At 39.7% G+C, this 22,496-nt stretch overlaps 3 protein-coding genes across 3 annotated transcripts; 1 reads left to right on the top strand and 2 right to left on the bottom strand.

Annotated features, from left to right (window-relative positions):
* Nucleotides 1-983: 983 nt before the first annotated feature.
* On the bottom strand, nucleotides 984-4,796 carry LOC124275910 (transmembrane protein 141-like). Its single transcript, XM_046711599.1, has 4 exons — nucleotides 4,594-4,796; nucleotides 3,815-3,881; nucleotides 2,747-2,938; nucleotides 984-1,208 (listed from the first exon to the last, which is right to left on the bottom strand). Exons 1-4 carry the CDS (start codon nucleotides 4,633-4,635, stop codon nucleotides 1,174-1,176), a joined length of 336 nt encoding a protein of 111 aa, XP_046567555.1. The 5' UTR covers nucleotides 4,636-4,796; the 3' UTR covers nucleotides 984-1,173.
* Nucleotides 4,797-5,651: 855 nt separating this feature from the next.
* LOC124275908 (exosome complex component RRP4-like) lies at nucleotides 5,652-13,553 on the top strand. The gene is made up of 8 exons (XM_046711595.1): nucleotides 5,652-6,479; nucleotides 6,778-6,879; nucleotides 8,399-8,534; nucleotides 9,157-9,222; nucleotides 10,154-10,222; nucleotides 10,814-10,990; nucleotides 11,909-12,037; nucleotides 12,528-13,553. Exons 1-8 carry the CDS (start codon nucleotides 6,358-6,360, stop codon nucleotides 12,606-12,608), a joined length of 882 nt encoding a protein of 293 aa, XP_046567551.1. The 5' UTR covers nucleotides 5,652-6,357; the 3' UTR covers nucleotides 12,609-13,553.
* A 1,582-nt stretch (nucleotides 13,554-15,135) lies between these two features.
* LOC124275937 (glutaredoxin-1-like) lies at nucleotides 15,136-16,396 on the bottom strand. Its single transcript, XM_046711641.1, has 2 exons — nucleotides 16,178-16,396; nucleotides 15,136-15,246 (listed from the first exon to the last, which is right to left on the bottom strand). The coding sequence occupies exons 1-2, from the start codon at nucleotides 16,394-16,396 to the stop codon at nucleotides 15,136-15,138; spliced, it is 330 nt and encodes a 109-aa protein (XP_046567597.1).
* Nucleotides 16,397-22,496: the final 6,100 nt, after the last annotated feature.

Raw genomic sequence — 22,496 nt, 5'->3', positions numbered from 1 at the left:
GGATAATTTACCATCATGCTCATATTTGCCAGTAGAAAAACATGAATATAAACTTGGTTAAACATGCAGTATCAGAGATATGATTATTGAAATTGGTTAGCACAAATTTAATGCTTCATACAGATTGTTAATAAATACTGGGAACACATTCCACATTCAATCAAGCAATTCTGGCAATGTTTTATGTTCATTTTGGACAGAACCTCCGAATGCTGTAAATATCCAGATATTTGTTTGTACTTCTCTATCTATATTAGGGACCGTTCATAATATATGGCTAGGGGGCATGATGATGATTTTTATGGAGAAGCATGTACAATGGCAATGACCCCCCTAAAATTTATGTACAAAATAAGTGATCCCCTCTTGCATGTCATGTACAAAATCGATGCCCCCACCCCACCCCTCCCTTCCCATACTTTCTAGCATAATTTTAAACATGTTTATGTACAAAATTGATGACCACCCCTAGTAATGCGTGTACAAAATTGATGAATCCCCTAACAAAATGGGTGACCCCTTAAAATCATCATCATCCACCACCCCACCCCCACCATAAATTATGAACGGTCCCTTAAAGTGGAAAATATTGGTTAATTTGTCTCTTTTGTAATGAAGTCCCCAAAACATAAATTCACCCACCCACCCTCTTCAGAGCGCCTAATGCTGAAAGTGTAACCTGTAGATAAGCCAACCCCCTTCCACAGATTGCATTTTGGAGTCCTCAAAATTCAGCTTATCTGAATGTCTACTGTCATATATGTTAATCCAGCATGCAGGGTTAAGAGTGAGTGAGTTAATATTTAACGTCACATCGGCAATATCTCAGCCATATCGTGACGATGCAGGGTTAAGAAGAGTGGAAACAATTGAACAGGCCAAAGTCCCTGTTCTACACTGCTGAGACATTGCTTCCTGTGTGAAACTATGTGCTACATGCCGTAAACTACTTTTAGAATAAACTGATAGTTATATATCAATTGTTTTCCCGTTTTAATCGAAATGCATACAACAAACTACTGTTATAACAAACTAAACTTAGTGGTTGCCTTGAGTTTGTTCTAACTGGAGTTTACTGTAAAGGTATTGTAGGATGTCACACAGGAGTGTGGCCTGGTATGTGTCATCATGCTCAAAAAATGACGACTCAGCACTGGTATGACGGAGTTGATGTCAGTGTGTTTGATTGGTTTCCATTTTTTTCCTTTCTGAAACAAATGGAAAATATTTCATCATAAATGATGTCCAAATCTTGTAACTGTTTATATTTTGTTTACGTGTTATGGTGGTTAGCTTAAACTGTCTCAGCGAAAATCTTTATAAAATAGAGACTTCATGAAGGGTATGATATTATAACAATTTATCACCATGACAGACAGACACCGTCATTGATACTGTTGAGTGAGTGAGTTTAGTTTTATGCCGCTTTTAGCAAAATTCCAGCAATATCAAGGCAGGGAACACCAGAAATGGGTTTGAAACATTGTACCCATGTGGGGAATTGAACCTGTGTCTTCGGTGTGATGAGCGAACGCTTTAACCACTAGTTAACCCCACTAGTTAACCCCCCTGCCCCAATGTGTCAAGTCATAAAAGTATCCATGTCATCCTTGTAACAACGACTTTTGTGTCTTGAAAATTGTTTTCCTTCTCTAAAAGTAACGATGGGCGTTACTCTGGTGTATCAATGAAAATGCTACGAAAAGATTCTAACCACCCGTTTTGGGATTATTCTGCAGTAAATATATGGGATGTCACCCAATGGAGGCCAGCATTGTGCAGTCCTAGCTGGGGTCAGCGAAGTGCCAGCACAACCAGATTGGTGAATGTTTGAGTATATTTCTACAGCTGCAATATAGTAGGTGTATAACGTTGTGGCCTCTATAATGAGTGTATAAGGTTTTAACTTTGGTTAAGGAGGAAACGAGGTTTGGGTGTTTTTATTTAGGGTGCGAGGTTTTAGCCTTGATGTTTAGAGTATGAGGTTAAGGTCTAGATAGTCAGGGAATGAGGTTTAAGGCCAGTGCATGATGAAGATCTGTACAAGTTTGAAAAGATATGTTCATAAGGCCATCCATATTTTGTTATGTGTTTCTCACCTCCAACCTCAACCAGTGGGCACACTCAAAAAATAGATGAAAATTCAAAACAATTTAAAATTGTTTCATTAATCTTGTAATAAATATAATAAAAACTTAGATCACTTCAAAAAATATTTTATAATGTAGCTTTGTTTCAGAAACAAGTTATTAATATATTTAGATGAAGAAACATCAGGCTGACCTGGGCTATTTTTTTTAAACATGCGTAACTAAGACTCTTTCTTTTTATGACATCACGGTATTCATTTCCATATTTGTAGGTAAGATTGAGATAGAAAACTTTCTATTATATCACAAACCGAACTCAAAATTTATGGCAGACAGAAGGAAACAGAAAAAATTATGGACAGCCTTACAAAATGAAATACACAATGCCATTTTAGAAAGTGATCAAATGTAACATATGTTATATTTGGGATTACACTTTCTTAGGAAAGTACAGATTCTAGTACTTTTGGGGGGTTAAGTCCCATGCAGGATTCGAATCCACACCCTCAGAGTCAGGAACCTAATCGCCAGCACACAAAGTCAGCCGCCTAGACCGCTGTAGGGCCTTACTAAGAAAGAGTAATCCCAAATATAACATATGTTACAGCCTTACAAAACATACAAATTGTGTTTGTTTCCATGGCAGCTAAACCCACCATCAGCAGATGTCAGTGCAGTGTGTCGGTCCTCCATTGCCATCCACATGTCTTGACAGTCCTTGGTCTTCTTGCGAGTATACGCATACGAGATCATGCTCCCGCCTAGCACAGAGGTCAGCAAGAAGGATGACCAGTTGTACGGGAGGCGTGTCTTCAGCAGTTCCTGTACAACATACAAACTAGCAGTGGCTGAAAAATATGAAAAAAATGTTTAATGGATCAGATTCTCTAAATCAAACATACATCCCTTCAGAAAACTGAATTTCACAAAGCATATTTGTCTCAAAATGATGAGACAAATGACATTTATCATTTTGTTGCAAAGCCATAAAACATACGTTCACACATTATAACAATAACAACATAAATTGTGAAATTTCTCATTCCAATTAGGCAAATTTTACAGACTATGGCTGCAGACTTGAATTGGGGTTGAATATCAGTGTTTAAGCAGGTCCAGTGTTTGCAATACTTTAATTTGCCAGTTGGCCATCAGGGCCTGCTGCCGCCGCCGCTTTAAAATCTACAGGCCCTGAATGAAATCTGCAGGCCCATTTTGTTATAGTCAATCCAATAAAAACAAAATAGACTACACTGTACACAGTTTCACACTGTTTCTACAAAATCAATTAGCGAAGCCTATTGCGTAGAGAGATGTTTCTATTTGTTAAAGACTGGTGTCGACATTCCTATATACAAAGCTCTGAAGTACCAGGAAGTGAAACTGTAAGTTATCGTAACATGATGGATCATGGATGATTCCTGAACGTTAATAAAGAAAATAAGTAAGGGAAAGATTCCTGGAAAAAAGACAGGTAATTCACTGAAGGCCACAAGGGCCTGCAAATATTTGAAACTGCCGGCCCGATACAATAAAAACCGGTTCTGGGCCTCCAGGCTGGCAATTATTTCGAAGGCTGAGCAGGTCTAGACAAATCCCTGCAATATCCATCAATATATTGTAATGGAACACCAGAAATAGTATCCCAAATGTCCCGGTCTACAGAAGGAAGAAAAATCTGACCACTAGGCTTGCCAAACATGTTTGAAATAACATTGTCTTACCTGTTGCAAAGGCAAATGTCCCTCCCATGAATGCTGAGGACTGGCACTTGGCATATGTCTCATAGTGCTGAAATCAAACATGATAATGATGATCATACCAATATCACAAGGTTATCTCATACTAATATTGCTAAAGGTTTATCATTAGACACGACTAAACATGATCTCGTGATCAGGCTCGCTGACTGACTGACTGACTGAGTTTGGTTTTACGCCGTTTTTAGCAATATTCCAGCAACATCATGGCGGGGGACACCAGAAATGGGCTTCACACATTGTACCCAATAAGTGGGGATTCGAACCCGGGTCTTCGGCATGACAAGCCAACGCTTTATCCACTAGGCTACCCCACCGCCCCAGGTTCGCTGACTTTTGTTGACACATCATTGTGTTCCAACTGCTAAGATGGATGCTCATGATGTTGATCACTGGATTGTCTGGTCCAGACTTACTTTTTTTACAGACTGCCGCTATATAGCTGGAATATTGCCGAGTGCAGTGTTAAACAAGGTTAATACCGATATAACTTATACTAAAGGTTCATCATGCTTCAGATGGGTTCATTTCCTTATCATAATCGGATGAAAGTACCACACCTGTTTCCCAATCTTAGATCTTTGAATCATGACTACTACATACTTCGATTGGCGTATAACGGTATTAAAACAACGGTTGTGAAAGCTTATTCTCGACCTGAGGACATGCATTCTAAATTGACAAGATACATTCATAAATAATAATGTCAAAGTCAGTGATTTATTTAAAAGGTGACAACCAACTGGATATTTTTCTTTCAGTTCGTCTGGGACTTTCCTATTCATGTTTGCTTGCAGGTATAATCAATGTGTAGGCATCAAGCAGTAATCGTGCTGTTACGATTGCTTTCAATGCCTGACATTGCCAAGTTTTCACACAAAGGGAGACAACTCTAAGATATTGATTATACTACTTTCCTAAACCATTTCTCAAAGATACGAGGGGCGTTCAAAAAGTAGTCAGCCTCACCTAGAAAATGATACAAATTTTATGTTTTATTTTCTACATATTATCTGTCAACCTCAAGGAAATTGGTTTTGCTGTGTTCCAGCCTCACGATCCCCATTTTGTTTGACTTTATATCTTGGTGCCCCCTTAAAACGCATAATATCCAATAAATGCATCACAAACTTCAGACAGATGTTTTTTCATAACCAGCAATGCATATTATATGTCATGAATAAGTGATAATTGTGTTTTAATTATGTTTGATTTTTTGGTTGCATGTGACCTTTAAGCTCGGAGTATTCATATTAAACACCGGCGTGGTGTCTTGGATAGCTAGGTCTATTCCAGCATTATCATGATTTCTGCCACACATTCTCTCGCATTCTATCGCTGAGGATAATTATAGAAATCGACATTAATCCAATTTCTTATTAACATCGTTAAATTTTCCGTTTGCAGGAACTGTTCACCATCTATACACGGATGCTATTCTTGGCACTTGAGTATTCCCGGCTGTGAGCAGAGACCATATAATATGGTCTCTGCTGTGAGGCAGACATCGGACCCGTGACATTATTTAAATATAGATATAACAGATATATAGGTAAAGTTGCTGTTTCCTTCTGTCCCAATACAGGACTAACCGACACTTAATAACCGTCCCCAATATAATACGACCCTTGAAAAGATCCCGGTTAGAATTGGTCTTCAGTAACCCATGCTGTAAGAGTGGTCGGGTGGTCAGACTCGCTGACTTGGTTGGCAGATGTAATCGTATCCCAACTGCGCAGATCGATGCTCATAATGTTGATCACTGGATTGTGTGGTCCAGACTAAATTAATTACAGACCGCCGCCATTTAGCTGGAATATTGTTGAGTGCGGCTTTAAACAATAACCAACCAAATGTAATACCCTCTATAGTATTCAGCATATCCGGACACCTTGAGTACTAAACATCATCTGGACAGAGGAGCTTGGTGTAACTCGGACACGGTATCTTTGCTTTATCGGGTCTTTATTCTTTAACTTCCTTGAGTGACATCTAAAAGTTGGTGTGATGAACGAACTCGATAGTTCGTATAGCACTGTTAAAGGAGGCATATTGTTTGAAGCACTTGTCAGATATTATACTACACTTGACCCAACGACAAACGGCCGTTACTGTCAACCCAGTAGGAGTCATAACTCTAAATATGGACTCCCTGGTTCCATTTACAATATTCTGATCACATAATTCACACAGAAGGTTAACTTCAGCAGTCAGTAAGATAACTTGTAGCACATGCAAGCTGACTGACCGGGACATATAATATATTTCAGAAAGAGAGAAACAAAATACTCCACCTCCTCCTTTGAGAGAAAAATACTTATGGTTTAAAGAACAGTTAAAACTTTTGACTTTTAAATGCCCATTAGAGAACTTAACAGTAATGTCCGAAAAAACCTCAGAGATCACTTTCTTGACATATCAACAGAGGTTTTATTTTACTTATTATCGATATAAACTGCAGAGAGGAATGTAGTATCTCTTTTCAAGGGAGATAATATATTTTCAAAATGGCGACTGTTGATATTCGACTGGCAAGTGCACGTGTTCGACAGAAGACGGGTGACGTCGAGGAGATCAACAATCTTGTCACGCCTGGGGATGTCATCACAACCGATACCGGATTCATGCGGTAAATGTTTTAAATTTAGATTAATTCGTGAACATTGGATAGATGAAGTTTAATACCGATACAGTTATGGTTGTCCATTTTTCGATCACCGTAAATGGTGTCTGTATCTGTAAAATTACTGCCCCACATCCGCCTGTTACATAACTGTCAACGGAAATATAATTGGGTTTTATGTTAGATAAAGATGATTGGGGGTAGGGCTGATCACCAAGAACTAATGATTAATTTCAATCTTGTGTTATGTTTCTATTTTGTTGTGACGAAAGCATGGCTTGAAGTCTGTCATCTTTGTTTCCAGTGGTCATGGGACTTATATGGAGGATGAGAAGCTGCATTCCTCAGTGGCAGGAGTTGTGGAGCGTGTCAACAAACTCATCTGTGTGAAGCCTCTCAAGACACGGTGGGCACAAACAGTACACCTTTTCATGATTTCTTTTTGACAATCTACTAGGCAGGTGACCTTAATGGCTTGGTTGATGCATGATATAGCAGCATGCCATTTGTGCATATCAATGCCCATGATGTCAGTTGCTTGATTGTCTGGTCCTGACTCAGTTATTTGATAAAAACATGACAGACACAAACGAAAACCTTAACCTTTGGTTTCAAAAATTGTTTTTCGTCCCTGACATCTCCAAAAACAGATGTGACAGTATGTGACTAAATGTATTGAGTGGTCAGGCTTGGATGATGGTATGAACATGGTGAAGGTGGCATTATAATAATAATAATGTGTCCATTTATGTAGCGCCAAACTCCACACTAGGTATGCTCATAGCGCTAACAATCAAGGCACAGCACATTATTACCCCGAATAACCCAAGCTGCCTGTTAGGTGCTAGAAGGTTATAGTCATATGACTTTTTCCACCAGGTACCCATTTTCCTGCTGGGTGAAGAGAGACAATTTTGAACAAACTCACTTGACTAAGGTGAGACCACATGTGTCACATGTGCTTCGTTGTGGGCATGGAATGTTGCTCATGACATCAATCATTGGATTGTGTGGTCCAGGCTTGATTATTTATAGACTGCCTTCCTAGAGCTGGAACAAGCTGAGTACTGCAGCTGTGGCAATAGTATAGTTAACACTCACTCACTCACTACACAATGACTACACATACTTTGTAAGAGAAAACATAACCAGTTTATTTGACACTTCCTGGGAGGCTTTTGTTAGCGATAGTACAGACTGTGTGACATGACAGCCTGCAGATCCTGGTTGCTGGCCTTCAGTAACCCATGCTTGGTGTAAGAGGAGCCTAACGGGATCGGTTGGTCAGGCTCGCTGACTTGGTTGACACACGTCATCATATCCCAATTGCGTCGATCAATGCTCATGCTGTTGATCACTGGATTGTCTGGTCATCGCCATACAGCTGGAATATTGCGAAGAAGCCAATAAACCAATCGATCAAGCCTTTAGCTATTATGAAGAACCTCTGTGAATATAGTAAAGTTAGCAGATTGGTCAAGATTCTCAGGCGTGTTCTTTGATTTGTCTCTAACTCTGAGTACCACAATGTTGGCACCAGAAACAGCATCATGTCTTATGGCATGATGCAGGGGTTGAAAAATACCATTGCCCGGCGCCATGGTCCAGTGGAATTATCCGGTCGGTGATGTAAATATCAACAATAAACTTTACCGTGGTACAGCAGTGCCAAACTGCTGAAATCAAATGTTTTGATATAAGTATTTTGATGATGAAATAAAAATGCAATATTGCTTCCAATTGATAAAGATTATTTGCAAAAGAAATCAAATTGGTATTTGTGGTCAAGTCAAATTATTATTTGGTCAAGTGGATTTTAAAGTTTACTGGACCTGTGTCCAGTGGAGTTTTAAAAAAAATTCAACCCCTGATGATTTATAATGAGTGTTGAGTTAGGTGATGTGATACCAACTTGTCTCCATCAGGTATAACGGTGAAGTAGGGGATGTGGTGATTGGTCGGATCCTAGAAGTGTGTCAGCGACGCTGGAAGGTGGAAACTCACTCCAAGCTGGACTCTGTCCTAATGCTGTCTTCGGTCAACCTCCCGGGGGGAGAACTGGTATGGATATTTACACATTGAATTGGCAAGAAGTGTTTTCTTTTTTTATCTGTCTACAGATTTTTTACATCATAGAAAATGAAAGACTGAAACATGGAATCAAAAGGTCCTTCTGATTTGTTTTTGAATTCAAAGTTACATATTAACCACAAAATCTATAGGATTACAGGTTATAGTAGGTTAGACAGCAAGGTTAAAAGTTACGGAACTGCAGTTGGAGACAAGCGTGTGTGTAGCAGTCCACATTCATGGTAACCCGCTAGCCTACGACTACTAAATTATGCTGAGGACTCTAGAAATCTGATACTTGCAGTCCTCAATGACTTGTTGCATTTGGGGACTGTAATTCTTAATTTTTCTCCACTGCCCCAAAGAATTTCTACGAGTTGGAGCTGACTATAATCGACATAAATTGTAAATGAATGTAAACAGTTTTGTCTTGTTCAAGCAGAACTAACCAGGCTAACTACAAGTTCTGAGAATCAGTGAAATAGGCTAACAGTTGTCTTTTGGACTGGTTCTAAAATTTGAATTCTAAAGTTGTTCTGGTTTCAAAACCTGTTTTATAGTAGCGAATATCAATGTTGAAGTGACTGCATTTTGACTGGTTCTTTGTCAACAGCGAAGAAGGTCGGAGGAGGACGAGAAGTTGATGAGACATTACCTAAAGGAAGGGGACCTCATCAGTGTATCCTTGGTGTATAACTATTACATTCCTTATTTACCAGTGAAGACCTGCGTTGGAACTGGCCTCCAGCAACTCTGCTTGTCGTAAGAGACAAGGATGGCTAGTCACATGGGTGAAGTAGGTTGATGCATAACGTCGTGGCCTACATTGATGCTCATGATCTCAGTGACTGGATTGTCTGGTCCAGATTCTGTCTACAGACTGTCGTCGTATAGTTGGAAGACTGCTGTGTTTGGTGTTCATAGATGCAGGCACACACATCCCTTATTGATGACTTAGTTAGAATCGGTTCCCAATACTTTACTGTTTGCCAGAGGCCTGAATCGATAGGATGACTCAAGTTGCAGATTGCATGTAGCCCAGTCATCTGAGGTGCTACAATTCTTAATGTAGAGTTGTGTCCCTTACATTTGTCAGGAGCATGTGATTGTGAATGATTCGGGTTGGCCCTGATCATATTCCTAGGCCTGTCTGCTTGTGGGTTTCACAAAGTTTCACAAAGCTCTCTTCCCATATTGTGCTGTCATGCTGTGATATTGCTGACATACTGGGTGTTTTTTGGTTTTTTTAATATTTTTATTAATTTCAGTGAGGAATATACAGAAATATATGAATGTAGTACAATGTAATGGATCTGTTGCTGACATACTGTTAGCTTTAAACCCAATTCACTCACTGTTTTACATTAAGCTAATACAAAGACCATTGGAGTGAGTGAGTATGGTTTTTACCTAGGCTTTAGCAATATTCCAGCAATATCAATGCGGAGGACTCCAGAAATATGCTTCACTAATTTTACCAATGTGGGGAATCAAACCTTGATCTTCAGCGTGATGAGCAAACATATTAACAATAGGGCTACCCTACCCGTAAGATTATTAGAGCTAATCAGTTGATGATATGGTCTGTTATTTTTCCCTGACTGAGCCAGGCAGAGGTGCAGAACGTCATGGGGGATGGATGCTTGTCTCTACACACCAGAAGTCTCAAGTACGGGAAGGTATGACAAGGGGACTCGATACTGCCGTTGTCATTACACACAATCATCTCGGAGCCTCATTTAATCTTTCCACATGTTTACCTTGGAAACATTGTAACAACATTAACCTGTCATACTATATGTGGTACATGATTTGGGGTTGGTCAGTTGTATAATGGGAATTCAAACCATTTTGCTGTAAGAAATTTGAGTCAGAAATTGGCTCCAAGAAAGATGAGTCAGAAATTAAGTTAAAGAATGTTTTCTTTATTGCTTGGTTTTGAAACTTAAATACGAGATACTGAAAAGAAACCAATATTGAATTTTCAGAAAAGTGGTATTGACACTATGTGGTATCTAACTCACAGAACCCTGTATATCTCTAAACCTGGCAATTATGGACGTGAATGCTCTATATATGCATATGTGGTATTACCCTACAACTGTAAATTGTTAGTTAGTTTGTTAATCAAATTATCCCAGTTGGAATGTGACCATCCAGGATAACAGAGTTTCACAGTGCATATTAATCATGTTGAACTAGAAACATTTAAACTCTTGTGAATAAGTAATGGGTTGATAAAAGATTGACGTTATTATGTTTGTTGACAGTTAGGTCAGGGTACGCTGCTTCAAATCTCCCCCTCACTCGTAAAGAGGAGGAAAACCCATTTTCACAACCTTCCGTGTGGAGCGTCCATCATCCTTGGCAACAACGGTTTCATATGGATCTCCCCAACCGCCAACGAGGACAGCGACGACACCGGCGGATATGAACAAAACCTAGAGGTGAAATACCCCTTCACGTTATATTCATTGGTTGATACTTTCTCTCTTTGTTGACAATGTTTGTCAGATATGCAGCCAAAACATTATCATGTTCATGTCACAGTGTTGAGGAATTATTTTTATGAATTATTTATTGTTTTTCGTAATTTTTAAGATATACTTACAACTTATTTTAATAATGATTTAAATCATTCATTTTTTTTAGCTCTAGCAATTTTAATTTTTTTAATAAAGTTTTTAATTTATTTTTGAAAGTAGATTAACATAAACACAGCTTTCTTTTATTTCAGAATCAATGTTTTGAAGTCATCAGATTTGTAAATCAAGTTTCAAAAAATCTCTGTGATTAACATTAAATACACTATGAGATTGTCATGGAATATCAAGACAATATGAGATTGTCATGGAATATCAAGACAATATGAGATTGTCATGGAATACCAAGACAATATGAGATTGTCATGGAATATCAAGAGCAGTGGTGTATTTCATCTTATTGGTCATCACTGTCAAAGGCACTTTGACACTTTTAGTGAAACTCTAGTCTCTGTGTTGATATGGTTCATTGCTCCGTTTCAGTTTCTGGATTATCTGCCCCAGACTCAATATCTTACAGGCCATCCTCACATGGCTGGTGGATGGTGGGGTAGCCTAGTGGTTAAAGCGTTCACTCGTCATGCCTAAGGACTGGGTTCAGTTCCCTACATGGGTACAATGTGTGAAGCCCATTTATAGTGTCCCCTGCCATGACATTGCTGGAATATTGCTGAAAGCGGCGTAAAACAATACTCACTCACATGGCTGGAATTTGTTGAAACAATATGCACACACCATCATATTTGATAGTATTTTCAGATATTTTTGGTAGTTATCTGCACATTTTTGTGACACTAACGAGAATTTTTAACCTCCTTGCAGCCAGTCCCAAGAGCAGATCGTGAGGTGATAGCGCGACTCCGAAACTGTGTTCTGGCGTTGGCCGACCACCAGGTGATGATGTACGACACCACTATTCTGTATGTGTACGAGGCCTCTGAGAACTATGCAGTAAGTTGAGAAAGGATATTTAATGAATGGGTTTCACATTTGGTCTCTGCATCAAGGGTTCAATATTCTCAATATCAGCCTTACACGCCACCATATAGCTGGCAAAATTGCTGAGTGTGGCATTAGACAAAAAACAATATCATCCTATCTACATCACAGACATTTAGAAAGGATGCATGACTTCCCATATGGCCAAAAGAAGGCGGCTTTTGGAATTGTTGGAGCTACTTCAACTGAAGCACACACCTAAGACTGTGACTCTAAACCTTCAGGTAACTAGGGTTGCATGATCCCTAGGGAGCTGAGAATAGAAATCAAGTGATGGAATATTTATCATGTTTATCTTTAGTATATTTTCTATATCCATCAATAATCCTGTAACCAATCAACCAAGATGTCTGACAGTACCAGCCAGCAGAAGAATGTTTATGACCTGCTTATTCATTGCCATTGGCTCTTACAAGTCCAAGTATTTGTTTGTTTGTTTCAGGTTAGTGAAATGTTGAAGCCAGAAGTATCGGCAGAGTTAATTGACCTTGTTCGTCAGAGGCTGGAAATGGAAGGCACCTAAATGTGTCTTCTCAGTATTTCATTGGTGTTGCATTGATTCAAATAGTTACAGACATGGCAAAACTGAAGCTGCTGCAAGACATAGTAGTGCTTTGGAGAAAGATTGTGGTTCATGGACCTTTTTCTTTCATGCAGCGGTTTGAAATATTCCAGTTATATTACCGCAACCTGTAAATAATTAAGTTTTGATGAACAAGGTTGACTTGTTTAGCAAGGATACTTACATTTGTCAGGGGAAGACAAGTGGATAACGCCTCAGCTCATCACGCCGAAGACACGGGTTCGATTCCCCACATGGGTACATTGTGTGAACCCCATTTCTGGTGTCCCCCGCCGTGATGTTGCTGGAATATTGCTGAAAGTGGCATAAAACTAATCTCACTCAGCATCTGTTAGGGCTCAGGAAGATCCAGGAGCGATAAACAGGATTGGATTCCAAGACGGTGAAAGAGGTTTTAGAAGGATGCAAAATGCCACATCAGACATACGACAGGCTTGCTGACTTGGTTGACACATCAAATCTGAGTTGTATCGATCGATGCTCATGATGTCAATCACTGATTTGTCTGGTCCAGACGTGATTATATACAGACCTGCCATAGCTGCAAATTGCAATGTGTGGCACAGAGCTACAGATAACTTTTTGGGTCATTGAGTTATGTACTCACTTGTGTTGATTTCAATTGGGTATCCTAATTTTTTATGAGATAACAAGGGAAACCAGTAGTTAATTGGTTGATGGACAAGTGGAAGCCGGGGATCGCTAATCCAGGCATGATTAGGGTAACAAAGGTGGCACTTTAACATGGGATACGAAAAACAAATGGAAGCCAGGGGGATATAATTAGCACTATCTTGGTGGATGGACAATTTGAAGCCAGGGATTGTTAATCCAGGAATAGTTGATGAGGTAACAATAGTGGAATATAACCAGGGGGTAAGAAAACTAATGGAAGCCCGGCCTAAAAGTAATAATTACAAGGAAAATGAGGCCAGCAGTGATGATTAAATTAGATTAATAAGTACTTCAATGGTTTGAAAACTTTGCATTCCTCCATCACCTGTGAATACATTGTGAACATAAGCAGTGTTATAGTAATCTGTGTTCGTCTGTGAATGAAACGAGGCCTTGTGTTATTTCATTGAAGTCGAAAGAAGACTGTGCATGAACTTTGTACTAACCCCACCATTGCCTCATATTGAAACCATGTGTGGGGTATTTGTTGCACGGAAATATTGCTGATCTATTTTGAGTGCTCATTGATCTGATGGCAGGCTTGTATGTATTCTCAGAATCCTGATTCATGAAGTATTAATCATGTTGATGGTTTGAAACCTTAACCATAACAGGTGGATATTTTTAGTTTTTGTCTTTGAATTTTTTTTTAACTTGTCCTCAGACTGAATTGACTCATCTAACTGTAGGTGAGGTGAGGTGAAATTGGGTTTAACGTCGTACTTGAGAATATTCACTCATATGACGACGTGCATGTGTGTGTATGTGCGGCTGCTTGTACTAGCCCAGACTTCAGCTGGTTTTATAGTGCTAGCCCACTGAGATACCATGCCGCAGTGAAGCATGGATACCCCACTCAGACACATTTTACTGACTCCGAGCCGACCAGTCCTTGTTGTACCCATTAATGCCGAGCGCCAGGCAGGGACCAACAAGTACCATATTTTAAGGTCTTTTGGTATGACGCGGTCGGGGCGGACGCTCTAACCACTACACCACGGAGGCGGTCCCTAGAAATATGATCTGGGCCAACCCGAATCATACACAATCACATGCTCCTGACAAATGTAAGGGACACAACTCTACATTAAGAATTGTAGCACCTCAGATGACTGGGCTACATGCAATCTGCAACTTGAGTCATCCTATCGATTCAGGCCTCTGGCAAACAGTAGAGGCGGTAATTGGTAATTGTATGGTAGTACTTCGTGTTGCAAAAAAAAAGATGACTTCTAGAACAACACTGTCCTATGACAAGGTTCTCCCCCCGCTCTCAGATGATTGATCACACATGCTGTATCATGTATCATGTACCATTATCATGTCTGTGATGACAGACTCTGTGTCGTTCATTGTAAAACTTGGTGTACATAAAAAGCATTATTTACTGTAAATGTGTGATTATTTTATTTCTTGAAAACAAATCTTGGTGTTCACATTGTGCCATGGCAGGATCTAGTCAGAATCATCCCAAAGACATTATTCAGTAACCATGGTAACACCCGTATGGGAAGTTCAGGTGAAAACTGACCACCGAGTACAGTTTTGATTACAGTTTTGACTAAAAGAGGTGATAAACCTCAAGACAGAACACCATCATAATCATAATACAATCTACAACAATCAAAAACCCTCTACAACGCTTTCATTTATGTTTATTACTTGTGAAATAATGCAAATGACATGATTTGTTATCTACAGGATCCTTTTTTTAAAATGCAGGCATGAACGAAAATAATTGACCTGTGGAAGTTTTTATGGCTAAATTGTGAAGTACTGTACTCTCTACACGTCACACTGCATCCACTTCCTTCAGTAGTGTTTTCAACTCCCCAGATTCGTGAAATCTCGTAATTTCTTTGAAGCCACCAACATACTTTCCTTTCACAAAGAGTTGGGGGACCTGAAAGTGAAAAATATTTCAACATTTACAGCAGACACTAAGACAACAATGACACCAGATGTATCACAGTGTATCACTTCTGTTTACCTCGCTTCACTTACCATTTGTTTACTCCAATTTGATGTTTGTTTTGTTTTGTTTACTAACACACTTAGAAGTTGTGTTTTGATCACTGGCCGTCTCACAGCAAAAGATGTTAAAATATGCTATCTGATGATTGACATTAAGAGGTAAACCAAGTAAAGGACTGATTTACATAAATTGTAGTCATTTAATGGCACACACACAAACAAAAAATTATCATTTCAAATGTTCATGTCATACAAGTCATTCGGCTACCCATAAATATGACATGTTTGACAACTGATATTGTATTGAATACTGAGTTCAATAAGTGCACAGATGTGTTTGTGAGTGAGTGAGTTTAGTTTTACGCCGCACACAGCAATATTCCAGCTATATTGCGGCGGTCTGTAAATAATCGAGTCAGTCAGTCACTGCTCTGGTCACTCAGCAATATTCCAGCTGTCTGTAAATAATCAAGTATGGACCAGACAATCCAGTGATCAACAGCATGAGCATCGATCTACGCAATTGGGAACCGATGACATGTGTCAACCAAGTTAGCGAGTCTGACCACCCAATCCCGTTAAGTCGCCTCTCACAACGAGGATGGATTATTGAAGATCAATTTTAACCCAGATCATTCATGTCATTCACATTTTACATGATCCATAAAAATCATCATCACCCCCACCCCACCCCACCCCCTTTGCCATAAATTATGAACGCTCCCTTAGCGTCTGAACACCCATAACAAGCGGATATGCGTACGAATGTAGTCATCCGTGTTTACCCTAGTTCCAGAGACTAATAAAACTGCATTTAAAGTATTTAATTAGCTAACATGTTAAGCAAGTGATATGTTTACCGCTCTGCTGTCAGTCAGACATAGAATCTGGAAGTAGTTTTCCAACTGGTTGCAGTCTTGGCGTTTTTCAATCTCCACAACTTCGTATGTCTGAGGTGGCATTTTGTATCCTTCTAAAACCTCTTTCACTGTCTTGGAATCTGGGCAGTATGTCTTTGAAAACAGTAGCACCTTTCGTTGTGCTAATTTGGCATCAACAAACGGCTGTGCACCTGCCATTGTAGTGTTTTTGGAACAGTGCACGTGAATGTGTTTACATTGGCAACTCCTTGTTGTCATTGAAATTTCTACCTCCTTTGTGGAGAGTTCAGAGAGTTGTCCCCCTTCTCACCAAACTCCTTGACAGCACCTCCAAGGGCATAACGAATATTGTGTGTCAGTGCGAGGAGTTCCGAGTTTTCTTGAAATTTATCAGCGATCATCTCTCAGTCCCCTGTATTTTATTTTTAATAAATATAAAATAACCCAACATTGTAAAAATAATTTATTGCCATTATACATGGTTTCACATATGATAACTGCTTAAAATAGCACCACAGATTCTCAATAAAAATACATGAACACAAGACCAAACGAATGTGTCTTTCAAAAATGACACATGGTGCTGTTAGTTGATGTTTTGTAACCATATTACAAGGGATGCGAGCACATGTAACAGCATGCAAGAGGATTAGCTAACAAAAACACGAACACAAAACTACTACAAGAACAACTAATCATTATCAAGCAGACTAATATTAAAGAACAAACTAGTTCACCATAAATTGTGTTGTCTTTAAAATCACTATGCCAGAAATTGTACATATTCATACTGCTGCTATACTAATATTGCTCATAGGCCTTTTTTTAACATGTGACAAAATCATGTGTTGCAAAGATCATTTTTTTCTGGATTAACTGAAACAATGATTAATTGTGTGAACAGAATTCTCTGACGAAAATCTGTTTTGCCAGTTCCAAACTTTGGTTTAAAATGGGTTAATTTTTCACACATTAAGACTTACTGCAGCATTTGGTTGATGAATAAACTCTTGCTTACAGTCAAAAGAACACTTGTAACTTTCATAAAATTTCTTGAAAATGAATTTTCCTATTTTCTAGCATTCTAATATGTCCTTTTCTTACCCTGCCTCTACATTCTACATATTACCAGCATACATGTAAAAATTAAACACTCTCTTTTCAAAGGAATCTGAATTCAAAGCAAGGAACAGTTATTAAATGGTGTGATGCAATCAATCAATCAAATGTCACAGTGAAAGGGTGAAACCCTTATCTTGCACACTCAATCTTCATTTGCCTTTGCAAAAACAATATTTTAGCACTACCCATGATTCACAAAGTCCGTTTAATAAAAAAATAATCTGTGCACTTATCTGAGATTATTTCCACACTCCTTTTCCTACCTTATCTGGAAACTGGAAATAATGATGAAACATATGAACAGTGTATAAAACATAGCCCGTCCCACTGTCCTTGATGGTCTATTTTTGTGAAGGACGGTCTATTAAATAAGTAAGGCCGTCCTTAGGTTGGGGGAAATATTTGAAAAAATATACTTAACTTGGTTTGAACCTCGTGTTATCTATTTTATTCATTGTTTTAGTTTTTGGGACTGGCTGTGTTTGTTCAGGACTGGTCACTTTTTGGGACAGCCAGTCCTTGGACAAGCCATATTTCAAAACTTTTTTATACACTGATATAAAAGGGAGAGTTCCCACATGCACAGAGTCATCACCACTTTCATTCAGACTAATGCCCAATGAAACATTTAAAGCTACAACTATTCCACGATATTTAAATAAGTATTAAAACTTTACTTTTTATATTTAAGACAACTAAATATTAAACCCCATAAGCCCAGTAGGAATTCCTGGTTATAATTGGTTCCCAACAACCCATGCTGATAATATCAATCACAGGATTGTCTGGTCTTGGCTTGATTATTTTGGCCGTTGCTATATATGAACACAATAATGCTGAGTGTAGAGTTAAACAAGCATCAAACAAAAGCAGAAATATTACTTTGCTAACAGAATTATTCAAACTTGGTTCAAAGAGAAATATATGTTATATATGGGATTACACTTTCTTAGTAAAATACAGATTCTTGTACTTATGTTTGGTTGAGTCCCATGCGGGATTCGAACCCACACCGTTAGAGTCAGGCACCTAAGCGCCAGCACACAAAGTCAGCTGCCTAACCCGCTCAGCCACCATGACTTCCACAAAAATGGAAGTCGGACAACTGGTAGCCTAGACTGCGGACTTTGTGTAGCCCTCTGATAAGTGTTAATTGGCACAGATCCCACTTCCGAAAGCTATGGGACAGCCTGCATGGGACTCAACCTAACAAAAGTACAAGAATCTGTACTTTACTAAGAAAGTGTAATCCCAAATATAACATATGTTACATTTGACCACTTTCTAAATGGCATTGTGTAATTGTAATCAGGGTTCAAAGAGAACACAACATGACTTACATACATTTGAAAATGTTACTATAAATAGTATATTTATATACTTATCCTATCTCACGGTATGCACCTCTCTTCTTCTTCTACGACCATGTGTGGAAACGTGCTGTAGTCTAATAATACTTTACAACTGTGAAGATGCATAACCCAAGGAGGCCAGGAGAAAACACCAACACCCGATATGCAAACTCCAAACTTGTGATGGGTTGCTTCAGATAACCCCTTGGCTTACACAGCACAAAAACTCCAGGGAGTGGGCGATCCCGAATTAACTTTTGACAAGAAAAGGACGCAGTTTGGCAAGTAGGCCCTGCCGCCCCATGATTTATCAGGTGACCCCAGTGAATTAAAGCCGAGGACCTTAATCTGGCCAGTCCCTGCTTCGAAACTACCCCCCACAGACACACACTGGAAGGCGGTGAAAGAGGGAATAGCCCGGTTGCTCAACTAATTTTACGTTCAGTACCAATCCCCCTAACTTACCAAAGGTGAGAAAGGACTTTAGAGCGGAGCGCTTCAAAAACCACACAGGTAATCGGAAATCAACACTTCACTGACGTAATTGTTGAGAGAGTAGAGGTCAGTAAGCGGAGTGTCGACCACCTCTGCATGTAGCACAAGACTGGCCTCTCAGTCTATTGAGTCATAACTATGACAGTGCAGACACGCCCTAGTACCCTAGGTGAGGTGGTCTATGCCCAATATAATCCATACCAATAAGAAAGATAGGACCGATATCTTTCATGACATAGAGAATGCAAAACCTACACGAAAGTAGGAACTGCATCTTATCTGCGTTTGCCAGCCGACGACAACTGCTACGCCAGAACCAATGGACCCAGATGGTGAAGACCTTCCACGTCAGTGACAGACAGATCCCGGAGGTAGGGTGAGACAAAGACCGAGTCCAACTCCAAAAACAACCCTCCATGATGCTGTGAAGAAAACAGTTTTTCGTTGTGCCATCGTAGAGGTCAAGGCTTCTTGGGATGGCTAGAACGTCGTGTTCCCAGGCCAAAGGATCCGGGATCAGGGACACGAATATCGGAAGCAGGTGATGGAAGCGGGTAGCAAACAGATCCACTGTCGGGTCAGACATTGGAAGGCACAAAGTCTGGAACACCTGCGGATGCAGTTTCCACCCCATCGGGTATGGTCGAACCGGACTGGACAAAGAATCTGCAATGACGTACTTCAACCCTGGGATGTGATTGGCCTGAACCGTGATGTTGAAAAGGGCCACTAAGTGGAAAAAACTGTTGTGTCCACTAAAGAAGCTGAGGAGACCCCGTGGATCCCATTCGATTGATGTGCCACACAATCGCAGCATAGTCCGATCGAAACAATAGCTTGGTTGATTGTAACAGGTGATGCCAATGAGTGATGGCAAGAATCACTGCCCTAAGCTCCAAATGTTGATGTGACATGCGCAGTCTGCGGCAAACCATAACCCTGCCACTTGCTGATGGAGAAAGTGAGCTCCCCGCCCGTGTAGAAAAGTGACTACATACAGGCGATGTACTGGAGCAAACGGCCTTAAAGAGACTCCACTGTAAATATTCAACCCATCCAACCACCACTGGAGATGGAGCGCTGGAGGAAGAGAGATCAATGCGTGAGGGACGCCAAACCTGATGTGCTGACCCAGAAAAAAGTGGAAAGGCCGTAGTTGAAGCTATCCCCTGAGAGTCAATGCTTGAGCTGACGTCAACAGACCCAGAAGTTCTTGCCACTGACAAAAAGTCCTGATTTGTGAGAGTGCTAGGGGTACCAAGTCCAGCGCAGACCTTCTGTTCATCGGGCCACACTGAAGGACTGGACGAAGTGGTTCAGGAAGGCGAAACAATTCCTTTGGGTTCAGTTATCAACCTCGAGATACGAGCGTAGAATCGCAGTATCTGTTGAAGTTGGAGATGGCCTCTGTACGTTGGGGCTTAAGCTGACGTCAGAAGGCCTAGCAACTATCGCCACTGAAGAAAAAATCTCTCCTGAGATAGGATACGTTCCAGTAGCCAAGCTACCATGACAGCACTGAAGAAGTGCTGAATGTATAGGAGGTTCGTGGCATGGAGATGTCAGTCAACCTATAGGAACGTACACATTGTACACAGTGATGAAGGCTGTATAAACAGTGATCGTAGGAACGTATAGTTCGCCAAATGAAGTGTTGGTCTGCCAGATGGAGTGACAAAGTTAGTAGATGCGATGCATGGGTCTACCGGAACATTCGTAAAGTTTATGGAATGGCAGAGGTAAAAAAGACCAGTGACCCCAGGAACGTTCGTAAAGGAGACGAAGGTAGTAACACCGATGCCTACGAACAGTCCGGACATAGCTGCAGTGACCTCTGAACTGAGGCCTTAAGCTAAGAACCGAGTAAACCCAGCCAAAGTGAAAGCGTCATGGCGGTTCTTTCTGGCACCCTCGGTAAACTGTTTCTCCCGGCTGACTGACGAAACTTGACATAATCACTCTTACCAGGAATGGCACTGTCCATCATCACTGGCAATTAAAGGCTGGGATAGTTATCCGCTTTGTAGGACCAAGACAAGTCTGTCAGGGCACTCCATAGTCACTCTAATTATCAAAAAAATCTCTGGTAAACAAACAGTAGTCCGCCATTGCAATCGTACGGTGCAAGGTACGGGAAAAGTGTTGAAAGCCAGTGTATGAAAGAAGACCCGTCCAACCGCCCAAGACGGTCTAGATTTCTGACGGACGGTCTACATTTACAGCTAGCCAGCCTGACGGTCTGGTGAAAATTTCAGATGTTCCATACATCTGAGTAAATTCACCATATTTGGCCAGGTTAAATCCATGTCTGGCTGGACTTTTGGCTTATTTCATAAAATAGAGTATATAACAGCTGTGTAGCAATGTAACTTGTGACATTTTGCCAAAGCCCCATGCATTACTGTCATCCAAAACATTAGGCTATGTGCTGCATTGTTGTGATGCTAGTTTTCCTTATAAAAATGTCACTGAATTTTTTTTAATTTAGCAACTGCAGGATGCATTTGTTAGTTTAATCACTTAATACTAAACATAAGGTATTCTTGAATAAATATTCATATCTGTTAGCCTATATTCATGAAACATATCATATTTGTCTCATAGCTTATTATCTGCAGCTCTTGTGCTGACAAATCTTGAATATTGAACAGGGAGAAAAAAAAATGCTGAACCAAAGTATTATGTCAAACAAATGAAAACAGATTCATAAATTCAACAGTGATGCATGTATATATAGACAGATTTTGCTGATTGAGCAAGCTTAGGCAAATCATACATCTGGGTAACATAGCGTCCAGTTCCAGTAAATGCCCACCTATGTGTGATAACCTAATTTCAAATATCCTCCTCTATCAAGGACTTATTTACATGCAGAGATTTTCTTCTCATCTTTATTTTGTATAATTAACCTCAGAATGAAATATAAAGAAACTTAATCACAAGCTAAAACTAAAAATCTAAACTGCCGAGCAAAAGAAAGTACACAATTGATGGTGATTAAAAATTAAAAATGAAACAAATCTTAAATCAGTTTTTAATAGTGATAGATTTTATGCAGGTACCGCAGTTGTTCTTTAGACCTTCAGTTTTCAGTTTTTCAGTGACTGTTTTGAGCCTAGAAAGTTTTGATAATGTTTGTAATATTTTGTCAAAACCAATATTCAAGTGTATCTCTTTCGCTCAGCAGTCAACATTTTAATGAACACTCATTCTTTCATGTACTCTTCAAAACAGCCATGTCTGATATGATGTTTTCATTAAAATGAATTTTTCTATGTTTTCGTCAGAAAACAACAACAACAGCCAAGATCAGGCTTTTGATACACACA

This window comes from Haliotis rubra, unplaced genomic scaffold, assembly GCF_003918875.1.
Source record: "Haliotis rubra isolate DU_JTF1 unplaced genomic scaffold, ASM391887v1 Scf204, whole genome shotgun sequence".
In the NCBI taxonomy this organism is placed as follows: domain Eukaryota; kingdom Metazoa; phylum Mollusca; class Gastropoda; order Lepetellida; family Haliotidae; genus Haliotis; species Haliotis rubra.
The sequence above is the reverse complement of the archived record's forward strand: the minus strand, read 5'-3'. Positions and strand labels throughout refer to the sequence as shown.

Coding starts and splice junctions, on each gene's coding strand:
- LOC124275910 (XM_046711599.1), bottom strand. CDS start 4,635: ATGAATAGGAAAGTCCCAGACGAACTGAAAGAAAAATATCCA. Junction 3,882..4,593: donor AACTGAAAGAAAAATATCCA/GTTGGTTGTCAC, acceptor GTTTGATTTCAG/CACTATGAGACATATGCCAA. Junction 1,209..2,746: donor TGCACTGACATCTGCTGATG/GTGGGTTTAGCT, acceptor CATTTGTTTCAG/AAAGGAAAAAAATGGAAACC.
- LOC124275908 (XM_046711595.1), top strand. CDS start 6,358: ATGGCGACTGTTGATATTCGACTGGCAAGTGCACGTGTTCGACAGAAG. Junction 9,223..10,153: donor AGGAAGGGGACCTCATCAGT/GTATCCTTGGTG, acceptor TGACTGAGCCAG/GCAGAGGTGCAGAACGTCAT. Junction 10,991..11,908: donor GATATGAACAAAACCTAGAG/GTGAAATACCCC, acceptor ACCTCCTTGCAG/CCAGTCCCAAGAGCAGATCG.
- LOC124275937 (XM_046711641.1), bottom strand. CDS start 16,396: ATGGCAGGTGCACAGCCGTTTGTTGATGCCAAATTAGCACAACGAAAG. Junction 15,247..16,177: donor GTCTGACTGACAGCAGAGCG/GTAAACATATCA, acceptor TTTCACTTTCAG/GTCCCCCAACTCTTTGTGAA.